Source organism: Alosa sapidissima, chromosome 3 (assembly GCF_018492685.1).
Source record: "Alosa sapidissima isolate fAloSap1 chromosome 3, fAloSap1.pri, whole genome shotgun sequence".
Classification (NCBI taxonomy): domain Eukaryota; kingdom Metazoa; phylum Chordata; class Actinopteri; order Clupeiformes; family Clupeidae; genus Alosa; species Alosa sapidissima.
The window spans coordinates 8072026-8094308 of NC_055959.1; the positions used below are offsets into that span (position 1 = coordinate 8072026).

General features: G+C 42.0%; 1 protein-coding gene across 3 annotated transcripts in view; it reads left to right on the plus strand.

The window, feature by feature from the left end:
- Window positions 1-1237: 1237 nt before the first annotated feature.
- ciita (class II, major histocompatibility complex, transactivator) overlaps window positions 1238-22283 on the plus strand; it is a 35662-nt gene continuing 14616 nt past the window's right edge. Inside the window, exons 1-6 of one of the 3 annotated variants that reach the window (XM_042087252.1) lie at window positions 1238-1886; window positions 4693-4743; window positions 4851-4892; window positions 5025-5120; window positions 6169-6234; window positions 6460-6528. In XM_042087252.1, coding sequence (XP_041943186.1) covers window positions 1553-1886; window positions 4693-4743; window positions 4851-4892; window positions 5025-5120; window positions 6169-6234; window positions 6460-6528 — 658 coding nt within the window. In that variant the 5' untranslated portion in view covers window positions 1238-1552. Of the gene's footprint in view, window positions 1887-3509; window positions 4111-4692; window positions 4744-4850; window positions 4893-5024; window positions 5121-6165; window positions 6235-6459; window positions 6529-22283 lie in introns of those variants that run through there. The other 2 variants (XM_042087251.1, XM_042087253.1) reach the window with 2 other exon arrangements.

A 22283-nucleotide genomic window follows, 5' to 3' on the forward strand; every position in this document is an offset into this window, starting at 1 on the left:
GATATGGACAACACAGTTGTGTTGTTTCTAATATTGCTTTTCTTATTTGTTTTATGAGTGTACACAGTATGTGTTGAAAATAACTTTAACTTCATATGGGATGGTCATTTTTAGACTTTGCCCCCTCAAAATGGCACTGTGCCTACTTCAGAGGCCACTGTTCCCACCTAGTTTGGCCTACCATCAAATGTTTGGTCTCTTTAGAAAGCTAAGACCTTGTAGTTTCTTAGGGAACTATAAGAATAGCTGTGGAAAGTACTGGGACAGAGGTACAGAGGCTAGAATACTGTTTTATATTTCTGCTGGATAACAAGCACCTCTGAACTGACCACATTTCAGACTTCTGGGTCACTTGAGATGACTTAGAAACACAACTGAGCCCTAGCACCAGGTCTTGTGAAGCTGTGTGCAAAAAATATAGAATAAAAAATGAGTGCTTTGGACCATCATTTGCCAAGGTATGCTCATGCGTTTTGTAAAATGCCATATGGAAACTCCCCATAGGACTTTTGGGTTCCCAAAATGCATACTGACAATATTACTGTGTGGCAACCTCTTGGTGTAGAAGCATAATCCTGGTCTCAAATGAAAGGTAACACTGAGATTTCTTGTAGAGTATTTGGATTGTATGTCAGGGGTTCTGTTCCATAACTGCTTCAACACATCTCTATGTCCAGATAGGGACAAGGGTTTGTGTTCATTTTGTGTACTTAGCTAACTGTAAAACTTATCATGTTAGCCATCTATTTGTAACCAACAAGCCCAAATCCACAGACTACCAACAAATCAGCTACGGCTATGTTGGGTTTTATTCTTTGTTCCATTTGACAGTGGAAAGATCTAGTGAGATGATTTGAAGTCTAATGTCTGCCAGTATAACAATTTGATTGACAGGTCACCATACATACAACCATTACTTCTTAGTAGGTGGAATCATTAGTTGGAAATTATGCTGTTATTCATGATTTGTATTATGAAAGGAGCATCACGATTTCAGCTTCATAATTGGGTGTGAAATCCTTTGACATATTTCATTGTATGTACAGTATTTACTATAAGCATTCACACCTGCATTGGGAAGACCTGGGATTTTGACGTGCATTGGCAAAGTTTATATGAATATTGCCTCAGAATGTCACCTCAGATTGCATAAAATTAGTTGGATAGCTCTTCCTGTTCTGGTTTTATCTACTGTGAAAAAAAAGTGAAGTGAATCAGACTCACTGTGATTGCTATGCTGCTTGCACGTATCAGTATTTAGGTTTTTTTTTTAATTGGGAAAAGGACATGTGAAACTTCACTCCCACTGGTTAAAGGGCAAGTGGATCACAGTCTCCGGTCTGTCACTCTATGGACATCTCTTGATCTCTGAGGCAGCAACATACAGCACAAGATTGGACCGAATAACTTTTTTATTTCTTGGATTTTATTTTTAAATATGAAACATTTTGATTATAAGGCGTTTTATGTGTGGTTATAATAATGCAATCTTACACTGAAGATAATTTATTTTTTACTGTGGAGCTGGTGAACCTTCAGCTGACTTCATAGCATGTATGAGGATAGTGTGAAGGTCACCTTTGACCAGGTGCTGGACCAGTTGAGATGGGTGCTGCAGGTGGCTTCACCTTGGGAGCTTCACTCCCTGTTTCAGAAGATGTTGGAGACACAGGTCTTCCCCAATTACCACTACCTGTCACTGAGCGAGGAGGCGCACTGCCTGTCGGAGAGTGCCGGTGCCGGCGATACGGACCAGGAGGACCTGGCACGCAGAATGGCCCTGCCCATGTGGCAGAGATGGGATACCTGCCAGGGGATTTTACAGTCAATGTTTATCCAGGAAGCAGACTCCAGTTTAGAATTTACCTCTACCTCCTGTGAGTCAGGTGAGGTATCAGTTGGCTCTGATCTCATTTTTAGGGTTGGCGCCTGACTTCATATAAGGGTTGGAATCACATTCTTCTTTTCTTTCTGTCTTTCTTCTTGTTTCTTTGTTTTTTTTTACTTGAGGCCATTTTTTCTGAGCTTTCTGCTTTAGTTGGTGGAGGAATGTGTATGTGTTATCAAATCACCCAGATAATAAATACTGTTTTCTGATTGGCTGGTAGGGGGTGTATTAATTCTGACACCTGAAGTAGATGTGGTAAAAAAACAATAATCACCGTTCCATATCAATGTTCATTTGAATGTTGAGGGTTGAGCCTGAAAGCAGGCCAGAAACAAGCTTCACAACAATGGACTCAACTGTGAACAAGCTGTTATTTCATGTCAGGACCAAAGAAAGTACTACAACAAACTGAACAAATCAGCTTCTTTTTAAACTGAACTCTTGTTTCGTTTGCGTGCTATAAAGGCATGTCTATTGCCTATATACATAGTGGCAACTGGGGGATTAGCGGAATAAAACATCCGCCGAGGTGTATTGATATACGGAATTAATGGACTCAGCGGCGGAAACTCCACCCCGCTGCACATTGTGGCATTCTTTGCATCCACCTTGTCCATTAATTCCATATATCGGGACACCTCGGTGGCCGTATCCCTTGATTCAGAGTGATTAAAAGTGTATGAAGGCCGTAACATAACTGCCTTACTTTTCTTCATTAGTAATCTGTTCATTCATTCCTGTTGTAACTTGACTGAACGAATGAAAAGGGCACATTGGCACATAACTTGTCAGCCTGTCATGCACTTAAAAAGTCAGAATATTACAGATTTTAACATAGCATGTATTGCAGATTCGTCTTCTCCAATCATCCAAGCTTCCTAGATATCGGCTACGGGCAGGGGGCTGCTAGAAAATTTGGGCCCTATGACAGACAATAAATCTGGGCCCCCCTGATAATATATAGTATTATCAGGGGCTCTCTGGGGGCCCCCTGTCAGTGCTGGGCCCTTAGAGTCCCCGCCGCTGGCCCCTGGGCACGGGACAGGAGTATGCTAGTCATACTAATGCAAGACATAATATGAACACATAATAAACACACACACACTCAAACCAAAATAACGTAAATCTTCAAACTCCAAAATTAATAATAAAACAAATAAATTCAGTCTCTTGTGATGGTAGCCCGAAGTGTAGGCCTACATTAGTGTCATGAAAATATATGCCAAACATTATGGCTGCTACAGTTTTAGTACACATAACACTGTGCCAATCTTCTTATGCAGCAGGTGCAATTTCCAAATGCAGTAGGCCTATCTCAAAATCACTCTAGAAACTTTTGTTTTATACAAAAGTTATATAATATAAATATTAAAAACAAAAGTTTTTGGAGTGTGACCTTTTTTGATCAGCACTAGGGAGACTCAGTAGGTTAGGCTAATGATCAGTGTAGGAGTATGGTGGTGTGCACTGATTTAGGCATTTCTTGTAAGGGCTGCCATTTCCGAGTTTCAGTGTTATTTATGTAAGGCAAAGGGTAGGGCACAGACCAGGGTAGCCAAACAAAATCAAATACCATCCCCTCAGGGTGTGGTAGGATGACATTCCTTTCGCTGTATACAGTAGATGCCTTTTAATATCAGGAATTCAGTTCTGTATGTCCGGGGGAGAATCTGAAAGTTTTGAAAAATTTGACTTGTCGGGGTAATTGTTGAATATGTCTAGTTTCCCCTGTTGGTAGCAGATAGACCTATATTCTCAAAAAAAAAATATAGGCACAATGGTTGATTTCTTTTTGACTGATAAAGTTAGCACTAAAATAGCTAGGCTATTAATATCGCAAATCGCAACAGGCCACTTACGCATTTCCCATACATCTGTTAATTTAGCCTATGGTGATGAAAGAAGTTGGTGTGCTGATGTAGCCTACAGACGCATGCAAATATTTTGAAACTAGCCTACATGTCAAAATAACGAGCAAATAACATGAAAATGGTATTCATCCTTCATTAGTAGCTTTTGTGTATAACATTATTTTCCTCAAACATTAGTCGTCAAAGTGAAAGTGAAACAAGCCAAGCACAGAAATCGTTTGAGGACATAGGCTACCCAGCGCTTTTCATTTGCGCGCTGAATGGCAAGCAAGCACAGCTAACATCAAGTTCACAAATGCAAGACCTACTGCAAATAACACTATTATGATATGGAGTGCAACGTCGACCAAGGTAACTTTTCTTTTAATGTGTTAGTACTATTGGCGTTTGATGAGATGATTGTGACTGAAAACTTCTGCGCATTGTGTAGTCTAAAAAGGAAAATGGGGACTTAATTAACAAAATATAATTTTATGGTAAGTAGGCCTATACATCCCAGTTATCAAATTATTTGTCATGATGACAGTGCGTCTAAAGTGCCTTGGGAATTATATTTAATAATGGTAGGCAAACTGTAGGTATTGCAGGGGAATACCAGCCTCGAAGCCTAATGTGCGCAACTGCACCCTGCACCATCTTCTGTTTATTTTTGGACACATTCGTTTTTTTTTTTTTCGCATAACATTTTAATGTAAAGCGACCTTGAGTTTCAGAAGGGCAATACTGTATATATAATTTAAACTTCGGCTCCCGAAACGACTCCCTCGAGTTCCATGTGCGTTATTTTCTACAATCGCCATGCTTGTTGATTTCCAATACGCCCCCCACGACCACCATCAATGTTCCGTTGTAGGCCTATCATCCGGTGACAAATTAAATTATTATTTTCGTTTTTAAATCAGAAGTTACTGACTGAACTGTGTTATGCCATAGGTAACTTTTGGGACTCTTGGAACGTGGACACAATAGAGTGTAACGTTAAAGGTTAGTCATCTTGTGACCTTGGAGATGCCTAGAAAATAAAAAATCTATATTGTTCTTTGACACTCAAGTGCGACCTATATAAGATGTCCCCCTCTGTTCTTTTGTAGAGAACATAGACCTTCTCAATGATGAGGATGTTGATGGTTTTGGTAAGTTTACTTGGTACAAGTGAAAGTGTTTGTCAGGGCAAAACATCATGATTTATCCACACCTTTCATGTTGTGTCTTTGACCTCACTGGGATTCGGCTAAGTGTCTCGTTTTGTACTTTCTTGTTTTGAGATGAGGAGAGCGCCCTCGTCTCTCTCTTCAGCAATACAGATTGCTTCCTGGATCATGTCAGCAGTGATCAAGACCATGGCACTCAAGGAGACACAGGTAGCCACATCCGCTTGCCATCAGGGAAACATAACTGGGCCATGTAGTGTTTTGTGCTGCATGTGAAGTAGAAACAGGAAGCATACCTAGGATGAATACAGACCTTGTATTAATGTGATTAGGGTGATTTTATCTCGGACCCTCTGTCTATTATCATGGCAGTTTTATTCAGTGAGCCTGACTGGAGAGAACTTAATGTAAGGCAGTGGTGTCATTGTTGATTTGTTTTCTTATCATATTTTATGCAATACACACAACATCTGCTGTCCTGAAGAGCACTGTTTTCATTTCATGCACTGGGAAGCCTATTTAAGTGACAGATTAAAAAAGTGTACTTGCAGCAAACTTAAGAAGAGTTTGTAAACAGGCCATAATATATTTCCCATAATTTTGGGGGGCTGATTACGGATAATTATGTTTTTAAAGCTTAATTTTTAACCTTGTTATTTAGCATCATAGCATAGGTTTTGAAGATAAGACACTAGTTGAACAGGGTAAATGAATGTAACCATAAATCATCTTTTGCCATGTTTTGCTTTGTATCCTGGTAAGCATGGTAAAGTCGGTTGCAGAAATCACTCTCAATGGAAGAGGTCCCAGATGGATGTGAGTGAAGCTAGGCGGAGCTATAGCGGAACAAAATTCATCTGGCTAGGGTCAGGTTACAAAGAAGCAGCTCTCGAAATTAAATTCATACTGATGTTTTACTTAGAGCAACCAATATGACAAACCACCATGACCATGAATTTGTATATTGCCTGCACAAATTTCCATAATATCCTTTAATTATATTTTCATTATGTGGGGTGCCAACTTCAGAGGTTGTTTACCATTCTCTACCACACTCTGGACTGACTGGGTGAATATGCAGTTAAAATAGTCCATCTTTAGTTTTTCAGCTGCTTCTTGATCAGTTTCTTCTTAATCTTAATCTTCTTAAATTGGAATATGTAAGTCACTTTGGATAAAAGCGCCTGCTAAATGAATAAAGGTTAATGATGTAATTGTAATCACTTGTCCATATAATATAACATCTTTTCTTCAGAAGAGGTGGAGTTGACCTTAATGGAGACAGTCTGTTTCCCTCCAGTCTCGGAAAGCGCAACAGAAAAAGGTAAAAGGAACATAGCATTTCTTTCTTAATGATGTGTTTTTGTCTGCTGTATTACAATATATTGCACCTATCGTGGCTACTTTATGGTTATGGTTCCTAGCATACACTGCATTGTACAATATTAACAATAAACATTATCTTTAAACATTTACAGTGAAAGTAGCCAGAGAATAAAGTAAGGGAATACAAGTGAAGAGTGACTGTGGTTTCTGCTTCATGGTGTAGGTGAGGCTATGCTTCCACCACTACTAGAGCAGCCAGACTATTTTGGGCACGGCATGGGACCAGAGAAAGGTAAGAAAGATGTGCAACCAGAACAGAAATAACTAAACCTTCACCTGCAAAGAGTCAACACAGAAAGCAGACGCAGACAGTGCCGCCGCTACCACCATGGGCATCACACACTGTGCGTAGGGCACCAAGGGACAGAGGGGGCACCACAATGTAGCCAATAAATAACTTTACTGTAAACTGATTTTTAATCTCCTTAGAGAATGTTTACAATGGCAATATACACCAACAGCATGCTACATAACAATTATACTGTACTTTTCGGGTTCTCTCTCAATCTCCATTAAGATCTAACTTGAAAGTTATGCTACTCCATTAATTGGGAACACGTCTGAGCACACATGAGAGGGAAATCATGAAGGCAACAAAGACGAGGCTGGAGGAGATTGCGCAGTTATCCAGTTCCCTCTAGCCTACTGGCCCGTTATAAACTGTGAGAGGCAGGGCATTTCGACACTTTGGCTGCACTCACTGTGATTTGGAAAATATAATTTGGTCTTTGCCTTTGTGTAATGGGACTGGTGCAGAGGGCGGTGGTTTACAGCTGCCTAAAAAGAGAATTTTTTTTAATCCTATTTAATCCATGATTGTCCTATTTTAATCCTATTTTAACTCCTTAATCCATGGTTAATAACATCATGACACAACTTTCTTGTAAAGGCTGACTGTAAATTATTATTATTATTATTATTATTATTAATAATAATAATAATAATAATAAGTACATTTCAGCGGAATTTTGCCTATATTTCGATAGAACAGTGAAGAATGACAGAAAATTAATGGGATCAGGAAATGATCTCATGTACAAAGACTTGCGTGTATTTCATACTAAAACATTGCGTACAGTGCAAACCTGAAAAGTAGCGTAGCCTACGCACAAAAAAATCCTGATGTATGAAACTGTGCGTATGCAGCATTCATGGGCGTAGATTTGCGTGGGGTCCGAAGGACATGTCCACACTGGCGCCTTGATGCAGGGGCTTACCTGGGCTTCAGAGTGTGTGTGTGCGGCTGCACAGAAAGTAGCCTACTGGTGCTGAAAAGGTGAATAGATTGTAGAATAGCCAAAGAAGATGTAGCATTGTTATAAAACCTTTAAAATCTCTAAACAATCACAAGTAGGGCAGTTCATCACAGTTCATCCATCGCAACTGGATTGATGAAAGGTCACTTACACCTGTAGGCTACATTGTATTTGGGAAAAGCAAAAGGTATCAGCATAATGTTATTTATTTATTTATTTATTTATATATAAACAAAAACATCTCTGTCAGTTCCATGCCGTTTTCAACAGCTATCAAAAACAAAGGTCCTTTTTGGATGGATGGATTTTTTGTGAATGTTTCTTCTTCTACGAGATTTTTTAAGATTTTAGTCATCTTTAGTTCATGTAATACTTTATTGTCAATGCACAAATTAAGTAACAGTAGTCTGAAACGTTATTGTTAATGCACAAATTAAGTAACAGTAGTCTGAAACGAAATGCTGTTTTACATCTAACCAGTGGTGCAAATAACTGTCCAAATGGGCCTTGATGAAATGCGTCGCTAGACTGTTCATACACATTTTAACGGGCCAAAGTTGAAGAGCTGTTGTCCGTTATTGTTCGTGCAAATATAGGCTGATTCATGTTCCCTTGCATTGTGTAACTGAGGTCCATGGCTAGTCTGGCTTTCACCAGACCAAGCTCAATCTTTTAAGAAATCAAAAAATAAATAGTGGGCAGAACAGGCCGGGTTCACCCAGCCTAGTCCATATAGGCACCCGATATTGTTTAATTTTCCGATTGAGATATCCACGCTCTGGCTATTCTAAATGCAAAAATGCATCAGGGAGTTATGACAAAACTGTAACTAACAAACTAGATCCTAATAGAAAGCTGTTAGCTTCCCTAAGCTACAGGTAGGCTTATAAGGTAGGCCTATTTACAACATAAATTGTCAATAGGCTATGCTGGCGACACAAATAAAATCTCCTTGGCTTACGCCTTACAGTTTCAAGCGGACTTAAACTGCCATATCGTGGCGAAAAGTTGTAATAAAATTCACGCAGCTCCATGAGTCAAGGAAAGCGCGAATGAAGTAGCCACTTCTAAATGGGACCCACTACTACACAGTAGCTTAAAGGAGAATTCCGGTGTGATATTGACCTAAAGTGTATCGAAACATGATACCGAGTGTGAACGTATGTCTCATAGCCCATCTCGGCTTGTCCCCTGCACTCCAAAATCTGGCGCTAGTTAGCTGATGCTACCAACATCTTTTTCAATAGTGGTGCTTCGGCATCGGGCTAGCCATGCAAATAAATCACTGTTTTACACCCATTTACGAGGCTCAATGTATCTCCACACTTCATTGGTAGACTTCCGAGGGCCCTGACATTTAAAACGAGACATTGAGAACTTTGAAAAAGCACTGGTAGTTTACTTACAAGACGATTTATACAGACAGTATCTTCACGAAGTTTAGCGTTTGCAGCCATCTTGAATTTAGTCACGATAAGTCGAGCAACGAGTAAGAATGAACAGCTATGATAAGGGATCAGATTCCAAAAATAATTCAGTGGAAATGCATGGATTCCAGTTGCTGCTACTGGAAGAAACTGGAATCCATGCATTTCCACTGAATTATTTTTGGAATCTGATCCCTTATCATACCTGTTCATTCTTACTCGTTGCTCGACTAAATTCAAGATGGCTGCAAACGTTAAACTTCGTGAAGATACTGTCTGTATAAATCGTCTTGTAAGTAAACTACCAGTGCTTTTTCAAAGTTCTCAATGTCTCGTTTTAAATGTCAGGGCCCTAGGAAGTCTACCAATGAAGTGTGGAGATACATTGAGCCTCGTAAATGGGTGTAAAACAGTGATTTATTTGCATGGCTAGCCCGATGCCGAAGCACCACTACTGAAAAAGTTGTTGGTAGCATCGGCTAACTAGCGCCAGATTTTGGAGTGCAGGGGACAAGTCGAGATGGGCTATGAGACATACGTTCACACTCGGTATCATGTTTCAATACACTTTAGGTCAATATCACACCGGAATTCTCCTTTAAGGTGTGTTGCTAAAGCAGCCATAATGAAATGAAGGTGTCATACTTCACACACACATGCTTTTTAATTTCACAGACTACAACTAAGCTGGAATGAAAGCACATCGATTCCCCTCTCACACCCTGCACGCACTTAAAACAAAATAAACAGGCGTCTCAGTCTCACGCATGTATAGGCAAAACTGTATCAGACCGGTGTAACGTTGGTAAATCTTCCATTGCACAGAATGATTTTTGTAGCACGTGCAACAAATGACAGTCGAAAGATACAATTACAGTGCTGCTATCAATTTGCTTGGTATAACCGCATTTATAGTTTTCTACAAATGCAATCAATCAAATTGGCCTCCATCACTCAACCAACGCTAACGGTAACATTACCTAGGTCCTTATTGATATTATAAGATTAACGTACCTGCAGTAAAAACCAAGCATGTCCGATAAACATCCTCAGATTTATTTCGGCTTCAAGAAGAAATGGGAATTACATTTCATGTGAACATCGTCCTATCCTTATTAGACGTTCTCTGCGGTAAACTACAGTCCTTGTAGGAAGCGTCCATTGTTTTTCCAACCCACTTTTAACTTCCAACAAAATTACGTCTCACTGCAACGATGCGCCATCTAGTGGACAAACGACTACTTATCGCCAATACTGGAAATGCAGCCATGCTGATGATGATGAATATTTATTTATTTATTTTGGCTTTCTTTTAATCATACTGAATTTGTAATTATGTATCGGCCATTCTAATACCGATAGTATGTGGGTGCCTGTGTGTGTGTGCATGTGTATATGTGTGCACCGCCATCTACAGGCCAATGAGTGTACAGTCACTAAATGTACACATAACCTAATTTTTTTAGACCCCCCCCCCCCATGGATGAAATTCTACGAAACTTGGCATACCCCCAGAGAATGCCAGGTCAATCATACACATAAAATTTGGTGCAGTTCTGAACATCTTAACTGAAGATAGGGGCGATTAAAGCAGAATAATATTTAATATATACCCACCAAATGTCATGTGCCCCGGTGGTTCGGTGTCCCGGGTATCGTTGACCAAAAATTCAGGAAGTAGATGACGGAAAAAAAAAAAGAAAAAAAAACTTTGACAATTCCTATATGACCTTGAGCTTGATCATACTGCTCTTACATCCATGCAGAGGCCCCCTTTGTCTTCTCCAATTCTAAAGTGTAACAAAATGTAACAAAACGTAATAAATCCTGTAGAGGAGCTAGAGGAGAGGCTGAAACTGACTGACAAACTTATCATACAAACTCCTGGGGAACCCCCCGACACGACAAACACGCACTTTTAAAAAAGCTTTTAAACGTCCATATGTGTAGCCTACCCATCTTTTAACTTACATGTGTTGTAAAAGTTCAACGCTTGTTTTCGTGCAGTAGGCTAGCCTTTTTGATAAGCGATGTCATGGGTAGGCTGACGTGATTCGAGGGCATTCTGTTCCTGTTTGTGTAAAGGTTTTAGGCTACATAGGCTGAATAATAGGCTACACTTCATATTATTAACCAAAAGCACACGCTATGTGTCGAGTCAGATCGCGGGCCGGGTATCATTTAATCATAATTAATATTTGCGTTTGGGGGGGCGGGGGGCTTAAAAAACATATAGCCCAGGGGCCTCGGGTAGCCTGGGTGTTCCCATGCTGCCTTGCACGCGATTTGATTCACGCTGCTAAGGCATGGAGCAAATTTTCGCCTGAGATAGGGAACCAATCACAGAACAGGGGGAAGAGCAAGACGATGATGAGCTATGCACAGACGCATTTGATAGACATCCGTGGCACCCAATAAATGGTTCTGGGTATTTTTTTCAAATACGAGAAAATGAACGTTTGGTTCCCAGACCACGTCTCATTGAGAAGTGGTGGCGCTAGCCAGGCTAGGCCTCGGGTGGTATTAACCTTTAAACACTGTTTGTTGCTACCCCCCTTAATTTACTGTTCGCGGTCAAATTTGACCGAACAGTTTTAACTGCTCTTAAATACCAATACCATGACAAAAAGTATTATTTAATAGAACATTGTAAACAGACCCTTATTAGAACATTAACATCTACATCATGTGTGTTTGTGTGTGTGGGTGTGTGTGTTTCTGTATGTGCGTGAATGTGTGCGGACACTGTGGTTCACATGCACAGTGGCAACATGACAACATGAACTGACAACATGAACTGTGTGTGTGTGTGTGTGTGTGTGTGTGAGAGAGAGAGAAAGAGAGAGAGAGAGTGTGTGTGTGTGTGTGTCTGTTTGTGTGTCTGTTTCTGTGTGTGGGTGTGAGTGTTTCCATATGTGAAAAATGCATGTGTGCAAACATTGGTGGTTTTCCTGCACATGTGGCAACATGACAATATGAACTGTGTGTGTGTGTGTGTGTGTGTGTACATGTGTGTGTACAGTATGTGTCTGTTTGTGTGTGTGTGGGGGGGGGGGGGGGGGGGGTGTGTTTCTGTGTGTGCATCAGGCTTGTGCAAAATTCCAGAATTGAATTGAAACTGGCTCTTAAATTCCAATTCAATTGTTGAATTTCACTTGCATTTTAATTGAGGTACAGTAGCAAACAGGAAGCAGAATTGCAATTCGAATTGTGCACAACCCTGGTGTGCATGCATGCCTGTGTGTGCGAACATTGGTGGTTCACATGCACAAGTGGCAACAGACAACATGAACTGTGTGTGTGTGTGTGTGTGTGAGTGGGTGTACATGTGTATGTGTCTGTTTATGGGTGTGTGGGTGGGTGTGTTTCCCTAGTCCCTGTGTTCACCCCTATTCACGTATGTGCGTGAATGCCTGTGCGGACATTTGTGGTTTACACGTACAAGTGGCAACATGACAACATGAACTGACAACATGTACTGAGTGTGTGTGTGTGTGTGTGTGTGTGTGTCTGTGAGTGGGTGTACATGTGTGTGTACTGTATGTGTGTCTGTTTGTGGGTGTGTGCGCTTTTGTGTGTGCATGCATGCATGTGTGTGGGAACATTGGTGGTAAGTTGTAGGAGTGTGTGTAAGGAGATATATTTTATCTCCTGGATGAAATGTATACTCTTTCCCATTAATTTCCTATGGCGGTCATTTTTGACCGTAAACAAAAAAAGTGTTTCTACGTTGAATAAATCACTCAAAATTCAAAGAAAGTAGTCAAAATTAATTCTGTGTTCAAAAGCCTTTTGTGAAGGATATCATAAGATCTTGAGGCTTTGATAAAAAAAAAGCCATATTTATGGTACAGGGAATGAGTAAATCGGTCATTTTTGACCGGAACAGTGTTAGAAGGTTAAAGGAGAATTCCGGTGTGATATTGACCTAAAGTGTATTGAAATATGATACCGAGTGTGAACGTATGTCTCATAGCCCATCTCGGCTTGTCCCCTGCACTCCAAAATCTGGCGCTAGTTAGCCGATGCTACCAACAGCTTTTTCAATAGTGGTGCTTCGGCATCGGGCTAGCCATGCAAATAAATCACTGTTTTACACCCATTTACGAGGCTCAATGTATCTCCACACTTCATTGGTAGACTTCCGAGGGCCCTGACATTTAAAACGAGACATTGAGAACTTTGAAAAAGCACTGGTAGTTTACTTACAAGACGATTTATACAGACAGTATCTTCACGAAGTTTAGCGTTTGCAGCCATCTTGAATTTAGTCACGATAAGTCGAGCAACGAGTAAGAATGCAGGTATGATAAGGGATCAAATTCCAAAAATAATTCAGTGGAAATGCATGGATTCCAGTTGCTGCTACTGGAAGAAACTGGAATCCATGCATTTCCACTGAATTATTTTTGGAATATAAAAATCGTGTCACTGACATATGACTTACGTTTGACTTTGAAAGCCTCGGTTCCACGCCAGACAAGCCGGAGTACAAAATAAACTTGGTGTACACCTTCATTAATGAACTGGAGGGTCATACTATCACGACATTCTACTGAAATAGGGAGGAGGGTTTGGAGATCATGATACCATGTCCGAAATGTGCATCCATTGCCAGTGTTGTGCGTGAACGAGTTCAAAAGAACGTGTTCATTGAACACGCTCATTTTTTCGTGAACGTTGAACTGAACGCAACACATTTTTTAATAAAGAACTTGAACGTGAATTAGTTCACATTATGTGTCATGAACGGCAGACATCACTGTAAATGAACGTTGGAATTTGTTAACTGAGTGACATCTGTTTGAAACGCAACGAGAGAAAGTTCCTCCCTGTATTCTCGCTGGTGCCGCTTAAATCATGTATCACCAGACAGAAATGGTTTTGACATTGTGTGCGCAATGCATTGCGGGCAACGTAGTGTCCGGCTGAGAATAGTTGAATAGCATACCAGAGAGGGTTAAAGCGGAGCTAGTAATCAAGGATCTTTGAGCATACTGGCTTCCGCACAACGTTACCCGTGATGAATTGCAGCAGAGCGGGGTAGGCATAGCAACGCCGCATAGCAGGCAACGACGAGAGCGCCGAGGGCTGGATTTCATTGCACTAAGTATAGAACTGGTCTAGCTTGTCTGTACTGCTGCCAGTTTTATCACCTGGTAAGAAACCCACATTTGCAGTGTCATGAGCAAATGTCTAATGAGCAGCTTCAAAGAACGTATAGTGATTTCTAGCTCGTAGTGTGAAAAAAGTATTTTATTTAAATATCTCACGAAAAAATTAAAATGAACTGAACTTTGAACTAGTTCAGAATTAAAATTGTGAACTTTGAACGTGAACTGTTCACTTTGAGCATGTATGAACTGAACTTGAACTAGTTCAGAAAAGCTGTGAACTGGCACAACACTGTCCATCAGGGGCGTCGCTAGCTTTTTAAAACATTCGGGTCTAGAGCCCAGAACTTAGAGACCTTTTTGTCCGGGGGTTCGGGGGTTTCTCCCCCGAGAGATTTTGAAAATCGGGCTGATGAACATGCAATTTTAACCTACTTTGAGAATGAAAAGGAAGGCCAATTGTAATGGCTCACGTCACGGCATTCTGAATATTTTGATGTTTAAAGACCGTGTAAGGAGAACGTCTCTTTTGCCAAAGAGCACCACATACAACACCCAAAATATGACATTAGAACAGCCTGTAGAATAAACATCGTCATGCACCTCTGTCAAGTGCACAGGTGTGAGCGTTCGTCTCGGGATAAACATTTGGACGTCATCCCCTTCAATTAATGGGCTGTGGGTGCCTTGAAAGCAATGCATTTGGGTTGTGTAGGCTATCACGAACTTTTGCCCAAAGAAAAAGATCCATTCTGTCAAAATCAAGCCCAACATGCATTGCTTGGAAGCCTCAAACGAGGTCAGGTTTACCATATTTACTGCGCATGTGATCATTCACGATATATTGAAACTGAGCTGATCGAAATGTCCTCCTGGGTTGCGGGAGATGATGACACACTGTGAGTTTCCACTTCTTGTCCCTGCTCTGCCCTTTTTTTCTCTAAAGAAACTTCTAATATCCATTTGTCCTTCTGTACACTTATTTCGCTGAGGCTAGTTAGTCTAAGCACGAAACTGCAATGCGTAATAGCGTAGAGGAGAATTTAAATTGCAACATTTTGCAACAAATGATTCTAAACCTGCGCAGATCACGTCAAATTTTCTTTCGCTGCTGTTAATGCACACAATGGACACAAACACAAAAGTCTCTTCTACGGGGCTATTTATTTCATTCACGATTAGAGTTTTTGTTGTTGTTGACGGCCCATAGATCCGGGGCTATCCCCAGAGGATCCGGGGCTATAGCCCCGAATGCCCAGGTCTAACGACGCCACTGCTGTCCATTGCTCAGAAAAATAAGGCTTTGACAAATTCTGGGAAATTCTTGGATTCTGCCATAGATCTCAATGTTAAAAAGAGAGCCCCATCACTGCATAAATGTGCGGGGGCGTGTACTGCTACCCTATTTGCATAAATTTCCAGGGAAAGGAAATGGCCACTCATGAAGTATCTTCGTAATCAACCATCTTTGCTATAATGCTGTCGATTAGAAGTTTTGGCACACTTGGCTGCAAAGATCTTAGCCCTATAATCTTTGCTTGGCTGTCGATTCGAGGATGTCGGGCATGAAAAGAAAGGTGGAGGACATCAGAAGTTATTTCAAGAAACAAAGTGTAGCCCTAAGTCATAATATTATGCACTAGTTATGAATGCCAGGTAGGCTGGTAGGCTACACATTTAGTTGACAGTGCTATATGTGTATAGCCTATTAAATGGACGTTGGAATCAACCAAATACCAGCTAGTTCAGCTATATTGCGCTAGCAGATTTGTGTACTATGACAATGGTTACTAAGGAAAGGAAATGCATGCGTTTAACCAGCAATGCAATGTTTGCTAAAATGAATGAAAATGGCACGAGGATGTCAGTGAAAACAAATGCATTTATATGGTCTTGACGTGCTGGAGATAGAAAAAGCTACCCAGCCGCTCCCTTTATCAGACAGCGTTGGTGTGGCAGGGTCACAGCAGCAGGTGAACTTGAATAAGGACATGGTGTTTTTTTTAGTGTTAGCTAGTTATAGGCTAGGTATAGACCTAGTGAATATTACTGGTCTTCTTCGAGATTTGAGTCGTGCTATGTCACTGCTCATGACATCAATATTTTATTTATAAAGTGACAGAGGAACCCGGCCAGGTTGTTGCTCAGATAGGGGAGATTCAGGGCTACAGGTACATTTGACATGGTGTTTTGAGTAAATGTTTTACTGCATATGCATCAGTAGGTAGCCTAATGCATCATACAAAGTTAAAGTCAGGCACGCATCATATATATATATATATATATATATATATATATTTTTTTTTTTTTTTTAATAAATACAGTCAATGTTTGAGATTACCAAATTGGTTACGGAGTATGTCATTCAGCGGGATATTTCCTGTTGACCTTGAGTTCCGAGCTGGTTAGCGATAGCAGCATTCGTTGTTTGCTCAAGTAGTGTTGGTAGTCAGAGAGGACTGGGCATACATCACTCGACAGAGGAACTAGTGGATCCTTCTTTCCATAACTATCAGGAAAAGATGTGAAGGAGGGAGAGAGAGCAGATAACCCTTCTCCTGAAAAAGATTTTCGCTGGTATTTTTTTTATTGTGGCCTGCTGGTGTCTGTCCAGTAATAAACTCAAACCCTTGTGTGTATTCACACCAAATTGGCCTATAAGTTCCAAACTCTGCACAGTATCCCATTAACTGCATGACAAGTAGGCTATTTACAATTTTCTATAAAGTTTGTAAACACGTTATCAAAATCAACTTAATGCAGAACTATATGCAGGCACACACCTTTTGTTTGAGCAGGAAAGAATAACATAGGCTACTTATTTTTTTTAACATCTGTGGTTGCTGGTTATCAGCACACAATGTTAATTCACTAACTCAAGACTTCAAGGCCATCATGGATATAAAAAGTTTTTTGTAAACAACGAAAACAGAAAGGATGGAGTCAAACCTAGAGAAGTTATTTCAGATGGGAAAGAAGTGTGTGTGTGTGTGTGTGTGTGGGGGGGGGGGGGGGGGGTCTGTAGGTGTGTGTACCATACTATTCATTCCTGTAGCTGCCCCTGCTAACAGGTTTAAAAGAGCCCTCCCTTCCTCTTACAGGCGTTGCCAGAGCTTTAAGTTGACCACAACTGTATTTAGCAAGGGTGTGCTTCCCCCAAAATCACTGCAGCCTAAAGCGAATCTTATGCCTCGCTTAATCGCTTGGGGCTTTTTGAGTAGTGCACACAGGTGGTAAGGAGTGCACAGGTCCTGTTCAGGCATGTCTGTGTTGAGATGTTAGTTGATGGCTGTTATGTTGCTTCCTAATGTCTTTATATAGACAATTCTATATTCGCACAAAGAGCAACACTCACACGCTTTTTCTGGTTCACTCACTTCTTCTAGACTGGTTTATTACATACGAGAACTCAACCAATTACAGAACACTGATGCGCCCTAGTGGTCACTATTTATATAGCACAACATTTAGCTACATACATAACATTTCCTTCCCACTAAGATAGGTTGTCCCTTAACACAAAATATATTTTCTTTAACACAACCTAAATGATACACTTTTCCGTGCACAAGTACATTTGTACAGTTTTCTTTTTTTTTTGTACAACAAAATAACAATGAGGAGTTATCTTACTTTCGGTATAACTATGTTGAAAACAATATGTCCCAAAACTCAAACTGTACTACAAACTTCTGTGAGCTAATCACTGTTCACTCATCACGGTAACGTACTGGTGGTTTTGTGATCCTCACAGGATAGCGTTTCACAGTCTCTGTTACCTGCGTATGTCCCGTCGTTGGTAGTTCAGTGGACTGGTGTGTATTTGATGGTTCGATGATCTCAGGAACTTGATCATCATTCTTTTCTGGTGGAGGTGTATAAGGGTGCAGTGTGGTGCAACTATCACTCTGGGGTAGTAACACCTGTGGGCTTACAGGAAGGTTCACCGCAGTCTGCTGAAGCTCGGGCTCCAGGCATGTCAGCATCTGGTCCAAATGACGTTTCCATACCCCTGGTGATCCCACATTTACCTTGTACGACCCCGGTCCTGTCTTTTCCATAACAACACCTTGTGCCCACTTTTCCTCCCCTTCCCTATAATCACGCACAAGGACTGGCTCCCCAACATCAAACTGTCTGGCCCTAGAGTGACGTTGGCGGTGTTGTTGTTGGGCATCCTATGACCTGTGTACTGCTCCAGCAACACTGGGTTTCAGGAAATCCAGTCGAGAACGCAGCCTGCCTCTGAGGAACAACATAGCTGGCGTTTCTTTCGTTGTTGCGTGAGGGGTGTTTCGGTAATTCAGTAGAAACGCATCAAGTCGCTGGCGCACACGTGCTGTGCCTTTGGATGCTTTTAAGGCATGTTTGAACGTCTGCACAAAGCGTTCGGCCAAGCCATTGGTGGCAGGATGGTATGGCACTGAGCGGATGTGCTTGACTCCATTGGACTTCAGGAACACACTGAATTCTTCAGCACAGAACTGTGGTCCGTTGTCACTCACAAGAATGTGTGGAATGCCATAGTGACTAAAAAGGCCCCTGAGCACTTGAATGGTCATGGTGGCAGTGGTGCTGTCCATGATGTGCACCTCAAGCCACTTAGAATGTGCATCCACAGCCAGGGGCGCCTTAATACCACCTGAGGCCCCTGGGCTACATGTCTTTAAGCCCCCCCCCCAACCGCAGATATTAATTATGATTAAATGATACCCGGCCCGCGATCTGACCCGCCTATTTAGTGCACTTTTGGTTAATAAAGCCTAACATGCAGTGTAGCCCTCCTTAATCACGTCATCTACCCATGACATCGCTTATCAAAAAGGCTAGCCTACTGCACGAAAACAAGCGTTGAACTTTTACACTGACTGTAGGCTAAGTTAAAAGATGGGTTACACATATGGACGTTTCAAGCTTTCAAACGTGCATGTGTTTGTCGTGTCGGGGGGTTCCCCAGGAGTTTTTTTTTTAAATTCTGTCTACATAACACACCATTTTTTAAACGCAGTTTGGGAGGGACAGAAATACTTTTAGCCTACAGAACAAGCAGCTGGCTCATGCGACGTGAACATTGGCTAGGCCTACCCTATGCATTATCACTACGTAGACCTACCCTACATGGAGACATATCTCACGTTAACAATGGAGAAAACATAACGAATGGGTTAGCACAAACTTAGCTTTTGATGAACGGAGATGTAGATCACTAATTAATTTCTTTGCGCAACAACCCATGTTCTGCGTTCACTCCAGTGAGACAAGTGAAATACATGTTTTTAAAGCCGTTTCATTGCCAGGCATTTGCTACAATATTTACCTGCTATATGCCTTCTGTTTTCATGGACAGTTACAGGAATCCACGTCATTCGTTATCGTTGCTTCAATCGAGAGTTATCTCCAGAGTTTGTAAGTTTGTCAGTCAGTTTCAGCCTCTCCTCTAGCTCCTCTACACACCCGTTGGGATTTATTAAATTTGTTACATTTTGTTACACTTTAGAAGAGAAGACAAAGGGGGTCTCTGCAAGGATGTCATTGTCATTGTGCGATGTAGAGTAGGCTAATGACTGACGCCGCGAATACGGACACGGCCGTTTATTATTATTGATTATCATTATTATTATTAGGAGGCCCCTCATTGGTCGAGGCCCCTGGGCTGAAGCCCAGGTAAGCCCCTGCATTAAGGCGCCAGTGTCCACAGCGACCAAGTGCATATGTCCTTCAAATGGACCTGCAAAGTCCACATGTATCCTTTCCCAAGGACTGGAGGGCCACATCCAAGGGTGTAGAGGTGCTAGCCCAGGCTCTTTTTGTACGCTCTTACAGGAGTGGCAAGATTTGGCCTTGAGCTCAATTTGAGAGTCTATGCCGGGCCACCAAACATAACTGCATGCCAAGCTCTTCATCCTCACTACACCTGGATGTGCTGAGTGGAGCTCTTCCAGAACCCGGGGGCGCAGTTTAGGTGGCACGACCACTCTCACACCCCACATGAGGCATCCCTGTTGTATTGTGAGATCATGCCGGCGTAACAGATAGGGCGACAGCTCTTCACCTGCTCCCTTTGCAGCTGGAAAACGACCAGTTGAGACCTGAGCTAAGACACGAGACAAGGTGGAGTCAGAAAAGGTGTCACATCTGATCTCGGTGCTACTGACTGGTAGTGTGTCCAACTGAGATGTGTAGAATACCTCTACTGCGCCCCGCTTCTCTTTATGAGTGTAGGAGAGTGGTAACCGTGACAGTCCATCGGCATTTGCATGTACCTTTCTGGTATTGAATGGTATAATCATGCGCTGACAGGAGGAGTGCCCAACGCTGCATTCGGACGGCAGCCATTGATGGTGTACTTTTCAATGGACTCAGGATGGAGGTCAGCGGGCGATGGTCAGTGAGTAGGGTAAACTTGTTACCATAGAGGTACTGGTGGAACTTACGTACTCCAAAGACTATCGCTAGCGCCTCCTTCTCGATCTGGGCGTAGTTTTGTTCCGCCTTGCTGAGCGTTCGAGATGCATAGGCTATTGGTCTTTCCTCACCATCAGGCATGACGTGCGAGAGCACAGCTCCGACCCCATAAGGCGAAGCATCACACGCGAGGCGGAGCGGCAGCTTAGGATTGTAGTGGGTCAATACTTCCTGTGATACAAGTAGTGCTTTAGATGTCTGGAATGCTGACTCACACTGACGTCCACTGCCATTTCTTCCCTTTATTTAGTCGGGAATGAAACGTCCGTAATAGTTCAGCATCCCTAGGAACGAACGTAGCTGACTGATATCACCTGGTGCAGGTGCTTCCACAATGGCACGTACCTTCTCTGGTGATTTGTGGAGTCCAGCTGCGTCAATGATATGGCCCAAGTATTCCACGGACTCCTTGAAAAACAGGCACTTCTCTGACTTGAGATGCAGACCCTGTTCCTCTAACCTGCCCAGGACTGCATCCAGAGTTTTTAGGTGAGTCTGTTCGTCAGGACCACTGATCAGGATGTCGTTCAGGTAACAGTGCGTGTACGGCAGTCCGAGAAGCACTTGGTCCATAGCCTTTTGAAATAAGGCGGGCGATGATGCTACTCCAAACGGTAAGCGGTTAAAACGAAATAGCCCTTTTTGTGTAGAGATAGTCAGCAGCTCCCTAGACTTCTCTTCTACCTCCATCTGTAGATAGGCATTTGATAAGCCTAACTTACTGAAGCGTTGACCTCCTGCTAGAGAGGCAAAAAGGTCCTCAACGCGTGTAATTGGATACTTATCCACGCACAGTGCTGGGTTGAGGGTGACCTTGAAATCTCCACAAAGTCTCACTGTGCCATCCTTTTTGCTGACAGGCACCACGGGCGTGGCCCAATCACTATGCTCCACTGGTGAGATCACCCCAAGCTCAGTCAGTCGTTTTAGTTCGGCCTCAACTCGTATATGTTACAGTCGACACTGACTGTGAGTTGGGACTGTATTCCATGTCACAAAAAGGCAAATATTCACGAATATCAGTGCTGCCTGTAGTAAATGGAAAGAAAATGGAGATGGAACTGGATACAGGGGCTGCTGTGTCTCTGATTCCATGGGAACAGTACAGAAGCATGCTGGGCCAACTGCCACTGCAGCCCACTGATATCATGCTCAAGACATACACTGGAGAGCCTTTGGCACCAGAAGGGGTCATCAAGGTGCAAGTAAAGTTAAACAAGCAATGTGCTGATTTGCCCTTGTATGTAGTTAAAGTTGATGCACCCGCACTGTTTGGTAGAGAGTGGCTGAGAGTTATTAAACTGAACTGGAAAGACTTAAAGAGTCGCTTTGGTTAAAAAAGCGTCAGCCAAATGTAGTGTAATGTAATGTAATGTAATGTAAAGACTGTGCATGCAATTGAGCAGAGAGAGAAAGACAACTTGGAGACGGTGTTAAGGAGACACTCAGCTGTTTTCTCTAAAAAGCTAGGCACAATGAAGGGAATTAAGGCCACATTGACTATTAGACCTAACAGTGTACCCAAATTCTGTCCACACGTAACGTGCCATATGTTCAACATTTTTTGAAAGATAGGTCCCATGGAGGCAAATGGAAGTGGCGTCACTGGGACACACACTTCTACTTGCCTCCATGGGACCTATCGAATATTGCAACTAGTGTCGTGACCACGACGCGCGAGTATAAATGGTTACGGCGCTTCTGTGACGTCACATTGTCGCGCTA